The sequence below is a fragment of the Xyrauchen texanus genome, chromosome 2, assembly GCF_025860055.1.
Source record: "Xyrauchen texanus isolate HMW12.3.18 chromosome 2, RBS_HiC_50CHRs, whole genome shotgun sequence".
Classification (NCBI taxonomy): Eukaryota; Metazoa; Chordata; class Actinopteri; order Cypriniformes; family Catostomidae; genus Xyrauchen; species Xyrauchen texanus.
In genome coordinates this window covers 5,994,983-6,015,375 of record NC_068277.1, presented here as the reverse complement: position 1 = coordinate 6,015,375, position 20,393 = coordinate 5,994,983, and the positions used below count along the sequence as shown (strand labels likewise).

Genomic DNA, 20,393 nt, shown 5'->3' with positions numbered 1-20,393 from the left:
TACATATGTTTAACTTGCGTGTAGCTCAATGTGCTCCATTTCGAACATAGAGTAGCCAAGATTAGATATGTTTCACATGCTTCTGTGCCTCTGTGTTTAAGGATCATCTGCTGGTGCTGTTGCTGCTGGTTTTTGAGGCGACAGTGTACCGGCACCAGACTCATCACTACAGACAACAACAGCGTTCACCTCCCTCAATCCCAGCCATCTTTCCACAGGCCACCCGAGACACGCTGGACCAGGGCCTCCTCCACTGCATCAAATACCTGCTCAACTTCACCTTCTACAAGTTTGGCCTGGAAGTATGTACAGTAGTCCAAACCATAGTTTAAGGACATGTCCACCCCAATACAGTTTAGTTTGTTTACGCCTCTCATGCACACTGGAACAGCATTTACTTCCAACAATAACAGAGACTTTCGAAATTGCTCTCCAGTAGGGATGCACCGATATGAAAATGTATCCGTCGATAATGATAATGATATTTTGCAACTTCAATTATTTTGTTATCAGATCATTGTTTTACTTAGGAATGCTTACAAATGGGCAAAGACATGCAACGCTTTTCACTGTTCAAACAATAAAGCTGCGTTCACACTGCCAGCGACATCGCGTGAGACATCGACACCGACTCCATCCCATTCATTTTCAATGACGCAGCGGCGTCCAGCGACACGAGCTGTCGCGACCGTTGGCGACCAGATGTGGGCGTGTCCAGCAACGTGACAAAGTTGAGACAAGTTTAATTTTATTCAAATGAAGAGCGACAGCCAATACGAGAGAAGACGGTAGAGCTCACGCTTCTCTCTCTCTCAGCTCCTACAGTAATCAGGGGACCCACCCTCTGCAGCAGCTCATCAAACTGGGTCCTGTCAAGCCTGAAGTACTGCTCCTCTCCTCACCTCTCTTCTCTTCTCCCCTCCCTTCCCTTCCCTTCTCTTCTCCTCTTCTACTCTTCTCCCATCTCCTCTCCTCTCTTCTACTCTCCTCTCTTCTCTCTTCTCTCCTCTCTCTCTCTCCTCTCTCTCCTCTCTCTCTCCTTCTACTCTCTTCTCCCTCCCTTCCCTTCACTCTCTCTTCTCCCATCTCCTCTCCTCTTCTCTCCTCTTCTACTCTCTCTCCTCTCTTCTCTCCCTCTCTCTCTACTCTCCTCTCCCTCTCTCTCCTCTCTCTCTCTCCCTCTCTACTCTCCTCTCCTCTCTTCTACTCTCCTCTTCTCTCTCTCCCTCTTCTACCTCTCTTCTCCTCCTCTTCTACTCTCTCTCTCTCTCTCTCCTCTCTCTCTCTCTCTCTACTCTCTTCTCTCCTCTCTCTCTCTCTCTCTCTACCTCCTCCTCTCTCTCTTCTCTCCTCTCCTCTCTTCTACTCTCCTCTCTTCTCTCCTCTCTTCTCCCCTCCCCTCCCTTCCCTTCCCTTCTCTTCTCTTCTCCCATCTCCTCTCCTCTCCTCTCTTCATCCAGCCGCAGCTCCTGCACCAGCCGGTGGTACTCGCCGTGCTGACTGTGAGATTGAATGGTTTTGTGGAGCCAGACAGACCGGCGTTTGCGTTTTCGCCGCAGATAAACAGCCGCTATGGCAAAGAGCACACCTTGTTTCTCGTTCATCTTTGATATAGAGCATTTTATTTACCGATATTTAATCTTTTCCCTCCAAAATGTTTGTTTTTAGCAGCAAGAAAACTGATTTGCTGTCAACAGCAATGGAATGGCATCCGTGAATGTCATTTATAAACGTTACTTGGCAACCAGTAGTGGGAACGCCCACTAGCGACCTAACCGCCAGCCACTGGCGACCTGCAGCGTCAAAGTCACTGGCAGTGTGAACGCAGCTTAAGTGATTTCGATTGAACATTGGATCTGTGGACAGCCCAAAATTTTAAAGAGACCTACAGTGAAAGATACATACAAGATAAAAGACTAAATATGATAACATGATGATTGATCTGAAAAAAGACCCTTCTGTTTTTTCAGTTTAAAACGCCGCCGTTGAAGGTTTAATAATCGCCATATTGCAATTTCAATCTTAATTCAGTCAATTATGCAGCATTAATGGATATCGTACCAATATCACTGAAGTCAAAGTCTGCTGGTTTTGAGTGAGTTCCCTCATCATGTATACAGTTGCAAGAAAAAGTATGTGAACCCTTTGGAATTGGCTGGTTTTCTGCATTAATTGGTCATCAAATGTGATCTCGTCTTCATCAAAGTCACAAGTATAGACAAACACAATGAGCTTAAGATAAGAACACACAAACAATTATTATCTTTCATGTCTTTATTGAAAACATCCAATTAAACGTTCACAGTGCTTTGGAAAAAAGTAAGTAAACCCTTGTATTTAAAAACTGGTCGATCCTCCTTTGGCAGCAATAACCTCAAACAAGTGTTTCCGGTAGATGCGGCTCAGACCGGCACAACGTTCAGAGGAATTTTGGACCATTCTTCCTTACAGAACTGCTTCAGATCAGACATATTCTTAGCATGTCTGGTGTGAACGGCTCTCCTGAGGTCATCCCACAGCATCTCTATTGGGTTAAGGTCTGTGCTCTGATTGGTCCACTCCAAAAGGTGGATTTTCTTTTTTTTATGTCATTCTGTTTAGGGTCATTGTCCCGCTGCATCACCCAACTTCTACTGAGCTTCAGTTGATGCACAGCCACCTTGACATTATCCTGCAGGATATCTTGATAAACTTGGAAATTCATTTTTCCCTCTAATGGCAAGCGGTCCAGGCCTGAAGCCTCAAAGCAGCCCCAAATCATGATGCTCCCTCCACCGTACTTCACCGTTGGGATGATGTTTTCATGTTAATATGCAGTGCCCTTTTTACGCCATAAGTAATGCTGCATGTTCTTCTCAAACAATTCAACCCTAGTTTCATCAGTCGACAAAACATTTTCCCAATAGCGTTGTGGAGTGTCAAGGTGGTCTTCAGGAGTTTTTGTTGTGTAGCAGCAGCTTCCTTCATGGTGACCTGCCATGGACACCGTGCCTGTTTGATGTTTTCCCTATAGAAGACTCATGAACAGATGTTAACCAGTTCTAATGATTCCTTCAAGTCTTTGGCTGTCATCTTGCCTGGACGGCCTCTTCTAGGGAGAGTAGCTACAGTACTCAATCGTCTCCATTTATAGACAATCTGTCTAACTGTGGACAGATGCACATCTAAGCTCTTCGAGATAACTTTGTGACCCTTTCCAGCTTTATAGAGAGGGTGCACCTCGGCGGGCATGAGGGTCCAAAGTCAGGTATTTACCCCAAAATGTCACTTTTTCGGGAGTTCGCTGATTACCAGGGTCTCCGGCATTCACGGCCACACTAATTTCGGTCGACACTTTCGGCCACGGGTCCGAGGGACCTTCGTGAGTGGAGGTCCAAAAGCGGGGGTTGAGCAGTGGGGTGCCGTCGGAGATTTGTCCGACATGCTTTTTTGTGGACTTTTTGGCACACTCTGTAAAACCTCCATGCAATGAAAGGGGATGGTCGCGGCCGGAAATCCTTCACTCATGGCGGCCTGTGGATGCTCTGGCGGGTGCCTAGAGCCAGGTGACGTGCTGCGAACGCCCCTGTTTTTGCGTGGCATGGTCCATGTCAAAAGATGCTTCTTGTGAATAGAAAACTCCAAATGTTTGAGTGCTTTTTATAAGTCAAAGTAGCTCTAACCCACACCTCCGATCTCATTTAATTAATCGGATGCCAGGTTTGCCAACTCATGACTAATTAGCTTTTGTTGACGTCATTAGCAAATACTTTTTCCAACCTACACTGTGAATGTTTGAATGATGTATTCAATATGCACAAGAACAATACAATAATTTGTGTGTTATTAGTTAAAACAGATTGTGTTCATTATTGTAACGTAGATGAAGATCAAACCAGATTTTAAGACAAATTTATACATAAGAAAATCTTTCAGTATTTTAAAAATTCCTGTCAAGTAACAAGACAGTATTCCAATACAACAAGGATGTCTTTGGATTTCTGCTATTAAGCAGATTACACAATATCCAACAGGATGCGAAGAATAAAATGTCCTGCATTCTTGAATTTCAGTTTATCCAGTAGGATATCCCATTAAGATCCTTGAGGATTTGTTCCATATTTTGATAGGACAGAAATTCCAATAGGAATCCTATACACGTTCCTCTAGATTTTGGAATGCAGTCAATAATTTTACACTTATATTGCACTTATATTTTGACTAGGTACTTGCACTCCAGAATTGATTTCTCAAATAGTTCATATAAAAAGGATGAAACTTTTATTTTGTTCCCTCTCTAGATCTGTTTCCTCATGACAGTGAATGTTATTGGTCAGCGTATGAACTTCCTGGTTATCATCCATGGCTGCTGGTTGGTGGCCATCATGGTGCGGCGTCGCAGAGCTGCTATTGCCAAGATCTGGTCCAAGTACTGCCTGTTTCTGGTCGTCTTCATGATATATCAGTATGTCTTGTGTGTTGGCATCCCGCCTGCCCTCTGTATAGGTGAGTTCATCATTCAAGTCCAAAACACTGAATATAAATGTCACCATATCACTGTAAAATGAATATTGTTTACCTTTAAACACCGTGATTCTTGTCTAACTTTAGAGTATCATGTGATGTGTGATATTCTAACGCTCGTAGATGCTCAAGACGAAACAGACGCCGATTTGACCAACAATTAGTTATGAAAACAAGAAATAAAAATGTGATAAATGTATTTCCTTAATGCACATTCCTGGTGACTTGCTCTGCCTTTAAAATGGTTCCTAAAGTTTTCTCCGTAAGATTCTCTCTTGTAACCTGACCCATCCCTCATGGCCATAGATTACCCATGGAGATGGGAAACCATTGTAACCATCCACTCAGCGCTGGTTAAATGGATCTACTTACCAGACTTCTACACCATCCCTAACTCGAAGAACCTTATAGGTGCGTTTATCATGTAAAAATTTAAAAAGTTTATTTACTTAAAAGATGTGCTTTGCTCTTTCTTTAAAAACAATGCCACTTGCTTTGGTATTTTGTATCTAATGCAATAGCATTCATTCATTTAAGTGAGGCTGAAGTGTCCAGATACATTTTGGGGCCACTGCATTGTGAAATCTGTTGTCCCTCTTGAAAACATGATGAAATTTGAGTTTACTGGTGGTCAAAGGTGAATTCTAAACCTCAGATGATCTGTTTCAGCTGACTTCTTGCTGCTGATGTGCGCCTCCCAGCAGTGGGTGGTATTTGAGAATGAGGAGGAGGAGGAATGGATTGTCATGGGAGGAGAGAATAAAGACCACCCTGACCCCATGGAAGAAATGCCCTTCAACCCCGCCCCTAACTTCATCAACTGCATGTAAAGAATCGCAAGTAGAAATAGTTTGATTTGTCAATTACTGGGATTTGATGTGCAGAGCTTTTACATTATTGAAAAGTAAACACCAGGGCGGCTGTGGCTCAGGCGGTAGAGCGGGTCGGCCACTAATCACATGGTTGGCGGTTCGATTCCCGGGCCCGCACAACTCCATATGCCGAATTGTCCTTGGGAAAGACACTGAACCCCAAGTTGCTCCCAATGGCAGTCAAGCTGGGAGTATAGCTGATCGCATGCTGTCATTAGCTAAATCGGTATTTTTACAATGAATGCTAACCAACGTAGCATTTAATGTCATATAGAAAGCTACAAACAATATATTTTCTGCATCATTTTATGAACATAATCCTCATACGATTAGAAAAGGATGTCGTTGCATACACTCTGTGGGGTTTTGAAGTTTGGAATTGCAAAAATAGTCATATGAACATTTAGCTTTAAGGTAGGCTAAAATGCTATCTGATACCAGACGCGATTATATTTTATAATGAATTCTATGACGAAAATGCACGTTGGAACATACATTGATAATAGAGCAAAGATGTACTGCAGAAATCCTATTTGTAACTGACCTTGAGTAATCTGACCTAATACGTTACAGATTGTAATTTACAGCATGTATTGTGTAATCTGTAGTGGGATACTTTTTAAAAGTTACCTTCCCTTTCCTGGCTGCGCTGTAGTATTCTAGGGACTGGGAAGAGAAATCGGCCCGGGATTTTACATAGCAACTGGCCCAAAAGCTGTTGAGCGGGGGGTGTTCGCTGTCCTTTACTGCATATCGTGGTGCCGTTTTGTGGTCCGTTCTGCATAACGCGGTGGCTCATTTTAGCCTGTCGCGGCCCGTTCGATCCGTTTCGTGGCCGACCCACCGATACGCTCGGTTCTTCCGATGGCCAGTCCCCCCCCGATCGGCCCCAAAGTGCGTCGGCCCACCGGAAAAATGCCCTGTATGCCAGATTACCAGTCCAACCCTGTTCTACAGTTAGAATGGTTCTAGCTTGGTTCTAGACCTACGGTTTTAAAACTGGGATGCGCGCCTCCCCAGGGGGGTGCCAGAGCATGTCAGGAGAGGTGGAGATTGATGATAAATTCACCGAGTAAAATCAAAAGATAAATAAATACATTAATAGCTTAATGGACTGTAGTCCAGCTTAATAGACCGTGGCTTTATTGCGTTATAATACTATTAAATATCGTGAACGAATGCATATCATGCGAGAGAGCATCCATGTACCGGTTGCGCGAGCGCGAATCTCTCCGCTTGCACGCGTATTTCCTTTGTTCTCTTAACAAATCTGAACGTGCTCTCGCTCATAGAGCGCGTGTGCACGCTCAAAACATGTCCTGTGCCATCGCGAATCTATCGTAAAGCTCTGTATGTCATCTGAATTCTGAAACGTTCATGATGGTGACACTCTCTCTCTCTCTTTGTTTTTATAGGTGTTATCTGGACATGGCGAAGATACTGGTGTTCCGCTACATGTACTGGTTTGTGTTGACGGTGGTGTTTGTGACCGGATCGACTCGCATCAGCGTCTTTGGGTTGGGTTATCTTCTCGCCTGCTTCTCTTTCCTGCTGTTCGGCACACAGCTGCTGATCAAACCGTCCCGTACGCGTCTGCTTATGTGGGACTGTCTCATCATTTACAACGTAGCTGTGATCATCTCCAAAAACATCCTGTCTGTAAGTGAACAGCAATGCATTTAGCATTGAACTACATTCACACTTTCAGCCGTAAGGTTTATAAACACCTTGTTTGTGTTAGATACTGGCGTGTGTATTTGTGGTGGAGATGCAGAAGAACTTCTGCTGGGTCATTCAGCTCTTCAGTCTGGTGTGTACCGTCAAAGGCTACTATGACCGTAAGTCTCACACAGCTGTTCTGCTGCAATGTATTAAAGCAGTGTTGTCACACCACACACCCCCTTCTTATTTTTGACAATTTCAAGCCTCCTCCATGACCCTATCTCAAGTACACATTGAAGTACACATGCAAATACCCAGTGACACGGTCAAACTTTTACAAACGGGACTAACTTAGCTACATTTTTCAGTAGTGTGACAGTAGTGCAGCTTTTCTAGTAACAAGCTACACTTTCCAACGAGTTGCGCTGTAGCCTCACAAAACGCTACATTTGTCACATTGTATTGCAAACGCAGCAATGAACCCGAGGGAGTAAACAGACACGCTCACCTGAACCATCCTCTCTCTCTATAATATAGTGCTGGGAAAACCAAATCATTTTAGTGAGTCGGTTCTTTCGAACGATTCATGTAAGTGAACTAGTCCTCCTAAATGATTCGCTGATTCACTTGATCCCTGCTTAGGTTGTTTTTTAGACTACCTACAGCCGTGGCCAAAAGTATTGGCAGTGACATACATTTTGTGTTTCACAAAGTTTTCTGCTTCAGTTGTTGTGGTGTTTCTAGATAATTGTTTCGAGTGATCAGATGCATTTTAAATAATTGCAAAAAGTGTCATTGGCCAAAAGAAATGAACTTTATCACAAAAACCCAAATTTCACTGTTTTTTGGCCCTGGCACAAAATGACCAGCTAACATCATTTCACTGATGATATCAGCAGCACCTGGGAAAGTGTGAACGAGTACTAGTCAGGTGAAATCACTCTGATTGGATTATAAAAGCAGACTGATTGCTATAAAAGGAGGGAAGATGTGCTTCCAGTCATTGTGTTATTGTTCGCAATGGTTACCTCTAAAGAAAGACACGCAGACATCATCGATTTGCATCAAAATGGCCTCACATGCAAGGAAATTGCTGCAAAGAATATTGCACCTGAAAGAACCATTTACCGGATCATCAAGAACTTCAAGGAGAGGTTCAACTGCAGTGAAGAAGGCTACAGGACATCACAGAGTGTCCAGCAAGTGCCAGGACTGTCTCCTCCTGAGGAGTCCGCTACGGGATCGTGTCACCACCAGTGCAGAGCTCAATATTGGCAGCAGGTTGGTGCGAGTGCATCTGCACACACAGTGAGGCGAAGACTTTTGGACAATGGCCTGGTGCCAAGAAGGGCAGCAAAGAAGCCACTTCTCTCCAAGAGAAACATCAACGACAGACTGAAATTCTGCAGGAAGTACAAGGATTGGACAGCGGAAGACTGGTGCAAAGATATTGTCTCTGATGAAGCCCCCTTCCGACTGTTTGGGACATCTGGAAAATCGATAGTCCAGAGAAGAAAAGGTGAACGCTACTATGAGTCCTGTGTCGTGCCAACAGTGAAGCATCCTGAGATCATCCATGTGTGGGGTTGCTTTTCATCACAGGGAGTGGGCTCGCTCACAATCCTGCACAAAAACACTGCCATGATTACAGAATGGTATCAAAACGTCCTGCAAGAGCAACTTCTCCCAACGATCCAGGAGCAATTTGGTGATGATCCGTGCATTTTCCAGCATGATGGAGCACCATGTCACAAGGCAAGAGTAATAATGAAGTGGCTCGGAGATCATTACATTGAAATTTTGGATCCGTGGCCCAGGCAACTCCCCGGATCTTAATCCCATAGAGAACCTGTGGTCAATCCTCAAAAGGTGAGTGGACAAGCACAATCACACAAATGGTGATCGACTCCGAGCACTAATAAGGCAAGAATGGATCTCCATCAGTCAGGATTTGGCCCAGAAGCTGATATCCAGCATGCCAGAGTGAATTGCAGAGGTTATGCAGAACACGGGTCAACACTGTAAATATTGACTCTTTGCATAAATTGAATATTTTTGCCAATAAAAGTCTTTAAATCATGAAATATTTATCATTGTTTTCCAGTATACCATAGAAACATGTGAAATCTACAAAGACTGAAGCAGCAAACTTTGCAAAATACAACATTTATGTCACTGCCTTTTGGCCACGGCTGTCTGCCGTGTCTACTCGGTTCTCCCGATGGCCAGTCCGCCCCTGATCATCCCCAAAGTGTGTCGGCCCACCAGGAAAATGCCCAGTATGCCAGATTACCAGTCCAGCCCTGAAACGGATCAATATTTAAGACCTTTTTTACTATAAATTCTCCTCACTGCCCAGTAGGTGGATATATGCACGAAGAATGCAAATTGCCAAAAACAAAAGAAGAATGTGAAAGTGGAGATTTTATAGTTAAAAATGACTTAAAAGGACTGTTTGTCACCCACACCTAAAATATCATGTCACTTCTGAATACTTGGATTTAACCACTGGAGTCATATGGATTACTTTTATGCTGCCTTTATGTGCTTTTTTGGACCCTGTTGACCCAGAGCAGAAATATTCTCACATGTATGATGTCAAGTTGTCATATCTCCACTGCTAATACGTTCAGCATCCCAGGGTTTGGAAATTCTGTCCTAAAATACGCCTTCTCAGAACATAGGACAGTCAGATATAATTGTGTGTGTGTGTGTGTGTGTGTTCCTCAGCAAAGTCAGTGTATGATAAAGAGTGTTCTCTGCCCGTGGAAGAGGCTGGGATTATCTGGGACAGCATCTGCTTCTTCTTCCTCCTCCTGCAGAGGAGAGTCTTCCTCAGTTTTTACTTCCTGCACGTGTCTGCAGATCTACAAGCATCTGCGCGACAAGCTTCTCGGTGAGTGAGTGCGACCCCCTGCCGGGCACCATCAGTGACATTCACTACCAGTCATCAGTTTGGACACACCTAATCATTCATCATCACTATTTTTCACACTTAGGAATAATAGTGAAGTCTTTGAAATAATGGACAACATCAAAGATATTGATTGATGAGATTATGAGAAACGTAAATCCAGTATACTGTGTCCAAAATGTTTACTGGTAGATTAGAAATATTATGTCCTGACCTGTTTTTTTCTTTCTTTCTTTCTTTGTGTGTGTTTGTGCGTTCATCAGGGGCTTTGAGTTGTTCCGCGCCAGCATTATAAAGAACATGCATTTCTATCAACAAACGGAGAAGAAATCACTTAAGCAGCTGAAGGAATCGTGAGTTATTGTGTCTGTTCTTCGGCACAATGTAGATAAAAGACTGAATGTTCTTTCTAGACTTTGGTCACGCTGTATTCACGCTGTGTATCTCCTCAGAATGAAGCGCATATGTGACAAACAGCAGAAATATAAAGAAGGACGTAAAACGTCAGAATTGGAGGAGCAGCCCTCAGGTATTAATGCACTCACAAAATGACAAACAAATAAAAGCGATCAATGTTTGAAAAACAAATATTGTTCCTGGAAGGGGGGTTAGCATGTATTCTGTAATCTGTAGTGGGACCTTCCTTTTGGGAACTGGGAAGAGAAATCGGCCCGGGATTTTACATAGCAACTGGCCCAAAAGCTGTTGAGCGGGGGGTGTTCACTGTCCTTTTCTGCATATCGCGGCACCGTTTTGTGGTCCGTTCTGCCTAACGCGGCGGCTCATTGCTGCTTATCGCGGCACGTTTAGCGGCCGAACCACCGGCCCGCTCGGTTCTCCCAATGGCCATACGCCCCTGATCGGCCCAAAAGTGCGTCGGACAACAGGTTAAATTCTCAGTATGCCAGATTACCAGTCCCTTATGGTGTGATGACATACAGCTGCCTTTTTATTTTAAACAGATAATTATCACGGTGTCATGATTTTTTTGGGAAGGGGGTGTATGTATTCAAATGATCTATTCAAAATGGTAAATACATGAATTTCAAACCTACTTCGACAGGGTTGAAAAAACGAAGCGCTTTAGATGTCCTCATATACGTAGCTATCCCGCCCGCATGTGTCTAATGTTGTTACAGCGCTGGGACTTGGCCGTAAAAACTTTAGATATTTCCTTAAAGTTCAGCAGTAACCATTTCAAATTAAATTAATCAATATTTTCCAGAGAGTTGGCACAAGTGGCACTGTTTTTTGAGAGTTCCCATACTACACTCTTACTGGTAGCTAAGCATGCTAACATATTAACCATTATACTTAATAAACAAACAGGTGGGGAATGTGTACAGTGTTGTGAATGTTGACCATCCGAGTCCCGCTGACATCTCCGGGACTGCCTGCAGAATTCTGTGGCTGCACAACAGTGTTTAGGTCATAAGCCGCACGTCCCTTATTTGTGTTTAAATTCACAGACCCCCAGGAGCAGAAGGAGAGACTGCTGTCCATGTCTAAAGAGTGGCAGTATCCCTGGATGGACCACACGACTGGTAAACTTACCTGCCATACTTCAATTTCATCCAAAGTGGATTATAGAGCTGACCTCTTTCAAAATGTGGCTCATTTTTAACTTGTTTTTGAGTCATATCAATCTGTGATCATGCATATCTGTGGACCGTAATCTGAATGTACACTCACCTAAAGGATTATTAGGAACACCTGTTCAATTTCTCATTAATGCAATTATCTAATCAACCAATCACATGGCAGTTGCTTCAATGCATTTAGGGGTGTGGTCCTGGTCAAGACAATCTCCTGAACTCCAAACTGAATGTCAGAATGGGAAAGAAAGGTGATTTAAGCAATTTTCAGCGTGGCATGGTTGTTGGTGCCAGACGGCGGTCTGAGTATTTCACAATCTGCTCAGTTACTGGGATTTTCACGCACAACCATTTCTAGGGTTTACAAAGAATGGTGTGAAAAGGAAAAACATCCAGTATGCGACAGTCCTGTGGGCTGAAAATGCCTTGTTGATGCTAGAGGTCAGAGGAGAATGGGCCGACTGATTCAAGCTGATAGAAGAGCAACTTTGCCTGAAATAAACACTTGTTACAACCGAGGTATGCAGCAAAGCATTTGTGAAGCCACAACACGCACAACCTTGAGGCGGATGGGCTACAACAGCAGAAGACCCCACCGGGTACCACTCATCTCCACTACAAATAGGAAAAAGAGGCTACAATTTGCAAGAGCTCACCAAAATTGGACAGTTGAAGACTGGAAAAATGTTGCCTGGTCTGATGAGTCTCGATTTCTGTTGAGACATTCAGATGGTAGAGTCAGAATTTGGCATAAACAGAATGAGAACATGGATCCATCATGCCTTGTTACCACTGTGCAGGCTGGTTGTGGTGGTGTAATGGTGTGGGGGATGTTTTCTTGGCACACTTTAGGCCCCTTAGTGCCAGTTGGGCATCGTTTAAATGCCACGGCCTACCTGAGCATTGTTTCTGACCATGTCCATCCCTTTATGGCCACCATGTACCCATCCTCTGATGGCTACTTCCAGCAGGATAATGCACCATGTCACAAAGCTTGAATCATTTCAAATTGGTTTCTTGAACATGACAATGAGTTCACTGTACTAAAATGGCCCCCACAGTCACCAGATCTCAACCCAATAGAGCATCTTTGGGATGTGGTGGAACAGGAGCTTCGTGCCCTGGATGTGCATCCCACAAATCTCCATCAACTGCAAGATGCTATCCTATCAATATGGGCCAACATTTCTAAAGAATGCTTTCAGCACCTTGTTGAATCAATGCCACGTAGAATTAAGGCAGTTCTGAAGGAGAAAGGGGGTCAAACACAGTATTAGTATGGTGTTCCTAATAATCCTTTAGGTGAGTGTATATTTATATATATATGTAGCTTTGTTAGATCACAGGAAGGATTTTAAGTGTTCAAAATCATTTTCTTTCATTTTTTTTTCATGAAAAATGCTGCTAGGTTTAATTAGTGAATGTCTTTGTTGTTGTAGTGTTGCATTCTGGGGAATACTACTTGTTTGAGTCTGACAGTGAGAAGGAGGATGACGAGTCATTGCAGGAAACAGAAGACTCTGCTAAACAGAAACCTCTCAAACAGACTGCGTTTCAGGTGAACACTCGGATATCATGCAGTGTATTTAGTATGACAGACGTCGTGTGACCGCTGCTGAAATGAATGTCTGATCTGTTGCCCACAGTTGGCATATCAGGCCTGGGTCACCAGCGCGAAAGAAGCCATGAAAGAACGTCAGCGGAAACAGAGAGAGCAGAGACTGGAAAAAAAGACACAACAAACCTCACAGGCCTCAGGTAAAACTGCATATGGATAAATGACAAATGGTTGTCTGACGTGATAAAAAAATACGTAAAAATGTCATATTTGTGGCCGTGCTGGTTTTTTGCCATTTTTATAAATGAAATAAATTGGTTTAATGACTAAAAGTGGTATTAATGAAGTAAAAGGTATCTGATTATACACAACTTAATTATTCAGTTCAAGGTAAAAACATTTGTTACAAATATCTTACATTTTGGAGTCATGAATATCATGGATGTTTACTCAGGGTTACTCTATTTGACATTAATGCAATGTCATATTTGTGTCCGTGCTGGTTTCTTACATTTTTGAAAAACATTTATTGCAATTTCTAAAAAAAAAAAACATTGGTTTAATGACTTGTAAATGACAAATATTTTCTTGCACCTTAAATAAATGTGTGTGTGTGATGCTCTTGTTCTACCCGCTCCGTACGGGACTCGAACCTAGCTCTCCGGCGTGGGAGGCGGGTGCTCTAACAAGTAGGCTAAAGGCTACAGCCTCTAGCGTCAGTCGCTAGTGCAGCTCTTGAGGTCAGGAGTGTGAGGTTTACACACTGCACAGCTACCTACCAGCTTGCTCCCGTTACACTCACCCCCCTAAACCTCACTCCCATCCGGGTCACGGCACCAATGTAACCGGTCCTATTCGCCCCGCTCCGAACGGGACTCGAACCGGGGTCTCCAGCGTGGGAGGCGGGTGCTCTAACAAGGAGGCTATAGGCTACAACCCCTAGCGTCAGTCAGCTGGCTCCCGTTACATGGGTACACAACTAAAATTAATTTCAAGGTTTAATAAAAATATTTTTCACAAATATCATGAATGTTACTCCGATAAGATCCTTTTCTGAATAATCTGAATAATCATTTTGAATAGGCGCTTACAAATGCGCGATTAAAATGTCTCAGATGCAGGATTGCAGGATTGGCGAAGCCCGCCGTCTGTCTTTGGAGCAAGAAAATAACGGCTGTAACACCATTTTGTGCTTGACAATTTGGCACAATCTCGATCGCGTTTTTCACGATGAGAGGTGTATTTCAGCTCGTAACACTGGCGCGTCATCGGACGAAACCGTGGAAGACAGAACGCCCTTGAAACGGGGTGGCCGGTGTGCAAAAAAGGATCGTATAACCATGTTCGATCATTTTTGCACCCATTCTGAAATACCCGCTAGGGCTCGCCACGCATCCGCATAATGGGACAGAGGGCAGTTTGGTTCGCTCACTGTATGATATGATGCGACGCTCACTATAGGGAAGCGGTTGCGCATAATGTGTGTGCTTTCAAGAGGAAAAAGGGGGCTCTTTATTGAGAATGTGTGAGCATCCCGTGCATTTGCAACGAATGCTGTATTCTTTTTTTGCACTTATTGCATTTTATTATTGCATTTATTTGAGTGCAAGACACAGAAACAACATTTTGAATAACAATATCCCTTTCCCGACCAACAAAAGTGGGGAGATGGGGAACAGTGTTTTGTGTCTCTCCAATTGAGCCATTTGACATGAACAATATTAAATCTTTATGTCCATGTTGGTTTCATGCAAAACATTTATTACAATTTCTTAAAAAAAATTATAATAAATTGATTTAATGAGTAAAAAATGTCAAGTGGTGTAACCATGAAGTAAAAAGTATTTAAATATTTTCTTGCGCCATCATTAAATGTGTGCGTACACAACTTAAATTTTTTTTTTCAAGGTTTAACAAAAATATTTTTATACAAATATCATAAATTTTGGAGTCATGAATATAAAGACGTTTACTCGGGGTTACTCCATTTGACATGAACAAAATATAATCTTTGTCTCCATGTTGGTTTCATACATTTTAATAAAAACAATTATTGCAGTTTCTAAAAATAAATAAATAAATCAAATAAAATTGGTGTGTGTGTGTGTGTGTGTGTGTGTGTGTACACAACTTAAAAGTATTTCAAGGGAAAACAATGACTTTGATGTGGCGGACAAACGTTTTTTAAATATTGATAATATTTTAAAACAAAATGACACATATAAAACACGTGTAGATACAAACACTAAGAGAACAAACTAACCCGTTGTGTGCGCTGCTGCATTTACTTTGTGTCCTGATGGTTCTCAGATGATGCTGAGGAGGCTGGAGCCGTTTTCAATGCTGAAAATTCCCCAGAAGAGGAGATGGGAGAAGAATCAGGCCGTAATGACATTACATTTTTATATTTAATTAGCAGGGTATAGGCAACTACAAGTGTTTCATTTAAAGGTGCACTCTGTAACTTTTGTCTTTGTGTCATCTAGGACTTACAGCATTAAAACCACCTGCCTAATATTGTGTGTGACCCCCTCGTGCCGCCAAATCAGCGCCAATCTGCATGTCAGAACAGCATTCTGAGATGCTATTCTGTTCACACAATTGTACAGAGTGGTTACCTGAGTTACCGTAGGCTTCGTCAGTTCAAACCAGTCTGGCCATTCTCCGTTGACCTCTCTCATCAACAAGGCGTTTCTGTCCACAGAACTGCCGCTCACTGGATGATTTTGGATTTTGGCGCCATTCTGAGTCAATTCAAGAGACTGTTGTGTGTGAAAATCCCAGAAATACTCAAACCAGCCCATCTGGCACCAACAATCATGCATGTGATTTATCTAATCAGCCAATCAAGTTGCAGCAGTGTAATGCATACAATCATGCAGATACGGGTCAGGAGCTTCAGTTAATGTTCACATCAACCATCAGAATGGGGAAAAATGTGTTCTCCGTGATTTGGACCGTGGCATGATTGTTGGTGCCAGATGGGCTGGTTTGAGTATTTCTGGGATTTGCACACACAACAGTCTCTACAATTTACTCTGAATGGCGCCAAAAACAAAAAACATCCAGTGAGCGGCAGTTCTGCGGATAGAAACGCCTTATTGATGAGAGCGGTCATGGCCAGACTGGATTGAACTGACAAAGTCTACGGTAACTCCGATAACCACTCTGTACAATTGTGGTGAGCAGAATATAATCCCATAATGCTATTCTGACATGAAGGTTGGCACTATTTTTGCAGCACGAGGGGGGACCTACGCTATATTATGCAGGTAGTTCAATTGTTCAATTTCATTTATTGCTTTGTTTCTCCAGCCACTGGCAGTGATATCGTGCAAAGAATCCTGGACGTCCTGAAGTTCCTGTGGGTGCTTTTCCTGGCTATGGTGGACGGATTCACCTTGTGGCTGAACATACTTACCAAACAGTATGTAGATACCTCCATGGTCCTGAGTGAGGAGCGCTACCTCTTCATTCACAAGGTCAGCCAGGTGTGTCACTCACTCGAATACATGACACACACTGTACAATCTGAACTGTTCTCACGAAAGCTGTGTCATCCACAGAGAGAACCCCCCCTGGATGACCAGCTGTCTCAGGACAGTGAAAACCTTACTCTAGACTCCTGTCTCGATGAAACGGACACGGACAATGTTCGCTTCAGTCATGACGTCAAGTGAGTGTGACCTGTCCACCTGCCATTTATTTAGAGTGTGCATTCTCATCTAGGATGTAATGTTTAGATTATTTGATACAAATTGAACAAATGTGAACAAAATCATCAGTTCTAGGGAAACAAAACTGAACAAATTGGAAGATGTAGGCAATGGGGAGGCCATTGTGGCTCTTTTGTGCAATGTCATATAGTATTTGCGGGAGGAAAGTTCTGGAAGGTAATTATAGCCAATCGTTTTGATAGCAGGCTTTGGCTTTGGCATGGATGACCAGAAGACCATTTGAGATGCTATATGACTTGAGGCGATGTCACGTGACTTTTTCGTGAAATGTCAGAGTTAAAGCTTGATTTAAATGGATGTATGTGTCCGAGTCCTCGGCACGAAGTCGAGTTCGGTCCATGTGGGGGTTGGTCACCGCCAAGGCTGCGCTTTGTCACCAATCCTGTTTGTGATATTCATGGACAGGATATCGAGGCGTAGTCAGGGTGGGGAAGGTGTGCGGTTCGGTGGGCTGGGGATCTCATCACTGCTTTTTTGCAGATGATGTCGTCTTCATGTCATCATCGGTCCGTGACCTTCAGCTCTCACTGGATCGCTTGGCAGTCGAGTGTGAAGCGGCTGGGATGAAGATTATCACCTCTAAATCTGAGGCCATGGTTCTCAGCAGGAAACCGATGAAGTGACTTCAGGTACGGCAGGAGGTCTTGTTCCAGAGTGAGGGACTTCAATGGACCTGGAGGTCTTGTTCGCAGTGAGGGACAATGGATCGGGGCAGCGGGGGCGGTATTGCACTCGCTCTATCGCACTGTTGTCACGAAAAGAGAGCTGAGCCGGAAGGCAAAGCTGTCAATCTACCGGTCCATTTTCATTCCTACCCTCACCTATGGTCATGAAGGCTGGGTCATGACCGAAAGAACTAGGTCGTGAGTACAAGCGGCCGAAATGGGCTTCCTCAGAAGGGTGGCGGGCTTCTCCCTTAGAGATAGGGTGAGGAGCTCAGTCATCCGTGAGGAGCTCGGAGTAGAGCCGCTGCTCCTTTGCGTCGAAATGAGTCAGTTGAGGTGGTTTGGGCATCTGGTAAGGATGCCCCCTGGGCGCCTCCCTAGGGAGGTGTTTCAGGCACGTCCAGCTGGGAGGAGGCCTCGGGGAAGACCCAGGACTAGGTGGAGAGATTACATCTCCACACTGGCCTGGGAACGCCTCGGGGTCCCCCAGTCAGAGCTGGTTAATGTGGCTCGGGATAGGGAAGTTTGGGGCCCCCTGCTGGAGCTGCTCCCCCCGCAACCCGACTTCGGATAAGCGGTTGAAGATGGATGGATGGCATGTATATTTGCTCATATATTAACTGGTTGGGCAAATAAAATATCCTGGGAAATTGTGCCTTGAAAAGAGTGGAAACCCTGTATGTGCATGCTTGCTTATCGGATAAAAAAATATTTCCACCTCAAGTGAGCATATATGTTTTATGCACGTTTTGGAGATTTTATTTGCATCTTTGTGTTTCCATCCAGCAATTTTCATGCGATATCCCAAAATTCACATGAAGATAACATGTGGATGGAAACCCAGTTTGTTAGTTTTAAAAGTAATGTGCTGCAATATTGCAGAACTCGTTATAGAAAGTGACTACCAGTAATTACATTACATCAAGACACGTGCTGATTGGTGGCCACATCTGCGAGCAAATTCTCTGAGACCCAGAATTGTATTTTCTTATGAGAGGAACATTCACTAGATTCATTGTATAACCATATCTACTTTCACTTTTGATTCTTGCTAATCAGAGGCCAATGGCAATAAAAAGCTTACCGGTAGATATTAAAATGTGACCAGATGCCATATTCCTCTTTCAGTGTGGTTGAGTTGGAGCCACTGGATGGTTTTTCTAAGTCTCGGGACTTCAGCAGCACAACACTGTCTTCTGATCTCACACTAGAGCTCGATTCAGAGCTGTTCTACAGCCATCGGCCTCACCGCTCCAGGACTGCCAGCGAACTGCTTTCTGAGAGGTGACCACACAAATGCTACAACCATCTTTTATAATGACTGTATGATCTTATACCACCACTAAAAAGGTTAAAATCGATTTTTATTAGATTGTTAGTACTGTAATATAGTCATGACCAAAACATTGCCGTTTCAAAAAATAATGAATTACTTGCAAGCTACGGCAGTGTGCAGGAAATTTTTAAAGCAGCATAAATTAAAAGTAGCACAGCAATACTACCATGATGCACAAATACTTTACATAATATATAAATAATTTAAATATTATTATTTTTATTTTTTCACATTATGGTAATGAGAATTTGGAGAAGAGGAAATGTGCTTAATTGTTATAAAAATATTACATTTTGCAAAAGAAAATGTCTATTCTTATTTTGGTTTTGGGGGTGAAATGTGATCCAGACAAACATTAAACCTTGTTTTGTTGTAAATTCACTCTTTGTTTCAGGCCGGTCTGTGTTGAGGAGTTGATTCAGAGTCGTGAGTTCTACTCGTCTCAGAACCGCCTGCTGAAGCTGCTCTTTGCACTCTTTAATGTCCTTGCGGCTCACTCTGAGCTAGTCTGTTATTTCATAATCGTGCTGAATAACTTGGTGACGGCATCTGTCGTCTCCCTGGTGCTGCCGATACTTGTGTTTCTCTGGGCCATGCTGTCTGTGCCAAGACCCTCGAAGAGGTTCTGGATGACGGCCATTGTCTACACAGAGGTGAGAAGTGTGTGTGGACACGGTCTTTGTATTGAAACTCAATGTTGTTTTGCAAGCTTTTCAACTTAAAATTCCACTTGCTATGTAGTTCAGGTAAGGAAAATCTTCTTTAGTCCAGTATTTATATAGATATAAATCTTCTTTAATTTAAGTTATTGCAACTTAAAATTCCGGTATAATTTGATTTATAAAAATGAAAGGGTTTCTTCATCTAAATGGACCTCAATTACAGTATAGACTTAACGCTTAAACAGTATGTTTTTGTTTTGTTCTGCTCAAAAACCAGCCTAGCTAAACTGGTGTAGCTGTTGACCATCTTATATGACCAGCTAAAACATATGGCCTTTTTACTGGTATAAATAATAAAAACAATTATATCAGGATGACCCGCAGACTTAAGTGAAATTTTAAGATGACATTTATTTGATGGATATAAAACAGAATTTGAATGTCTCTTTTTGGCGTAAGCCCCGTCTGGCGGTCTGAAGAAGTTGTACTCGAACCTTCATAACCTGCCGGAGATAGGGGGCAGGGGTGAGGAGCCTACCCCCGTGCAGGACGGGACTCAACAGGTGGTGGTGGGGTGGAGGAGGTTGCCATGTTAGCACACTGAAACAGCAATGTGATAGATTGTGAGCAGACTTATAAAGCAACGGCTGACATGTGATTGGCTAGGAGTTACCCCGCTAATGATGTGATGTACAGCTGCTAGTCTTCCCGCTAGAACTACGCTGCGCTTACCTTTATGACTACGTTACTGTATTGCGATCTAATTGCATGAAAAAAATTCATTTCAGTCAAATATCGGTCAAACCGATTACTGGTTTCTAGAAGGAAAAAAAATAGGATTTAAAAAACGTGTCAATATCGGTACAAATACCGGTTTGTTCTATAAAAT

The 20,393-nt window shown here is 43.1% G+C and overlaps 1 protein-coding gene across 2 annotated transcripts in view; it reads left to right on the top strand.

Moving 5' to 3' along the window:
- LOC127619372 (piezo-type mechanosensitive ion channel component 1-like) overlaps window positions 1-20,393 on the top strand; it is a 140,393-nt gene that overhangs the window by 100,928 nt on the left and 19,072 nt on the right. Inside the window, exons 21-37 of one of the 2 annotated variants that reach the window (XM_052092278.1) lie at window positions 102-302; window positions 4,281-4,485; window positions 4,810-4,914; window positions 5,173-5,329; window positions 6,791-7,034; window positions 7,117-7,213; window positions 9,768-9,933; window positions 10,215-10,304; window positions 10,404-10,480; window positions 11,421-11,495; window positions 12,986-13,104; window positions 13,193-13,304; window positions 15,415-15,489; window positions 16,420-16,586; window positions 16,671-16,780; window positions 18,635-18,790; window positions 19,237-19,495. In XM_052092278.1, the coding sequence (XP_051948238.1) occupies window positions 102-302; window positions 4,281-4,485; window positions 4,810-4,914; window positions 5,173-5,329; window positions 6,791-7,034; window positions 7,117-7,213; window positions 9,768-9,933; window positions 10,215-10,304; window positions 10,404-10,480; window positions 11,421-11,495; window positions 12,986-13,104; window positions 13,193-13,304; window positions 15,415-15,489; window positions 16,420-16,586; window positions 16,671-16,780; window positions 18,635-18,790; window positions 19,237-19,495 (2,415 nt within the window). Of the gene's footprint in view, window positions 1-101; window positions 303-4,280; window positions 4,486-4,809; window positions 4,915-5,172; window positions 5,330-6,790; window positions 7,035-7,116; window positions 7,214-9,767; window positions 9,934-10,214; window positions 10,305-10,403; window positions 10,481-11,420; window positions 11,496-12,985; window positions 13,105-13,192; window positions 13,305-15,414; window positions 15,490-16,419; window positions 16,596-16,670; window positions 16,781-18,634; window positions 18,791-19,236; window positions 19,496-20,393 lie in introns of both variants that reach the window. The other variant, XM_052092271.1, reaches the window with a different exon arrangement.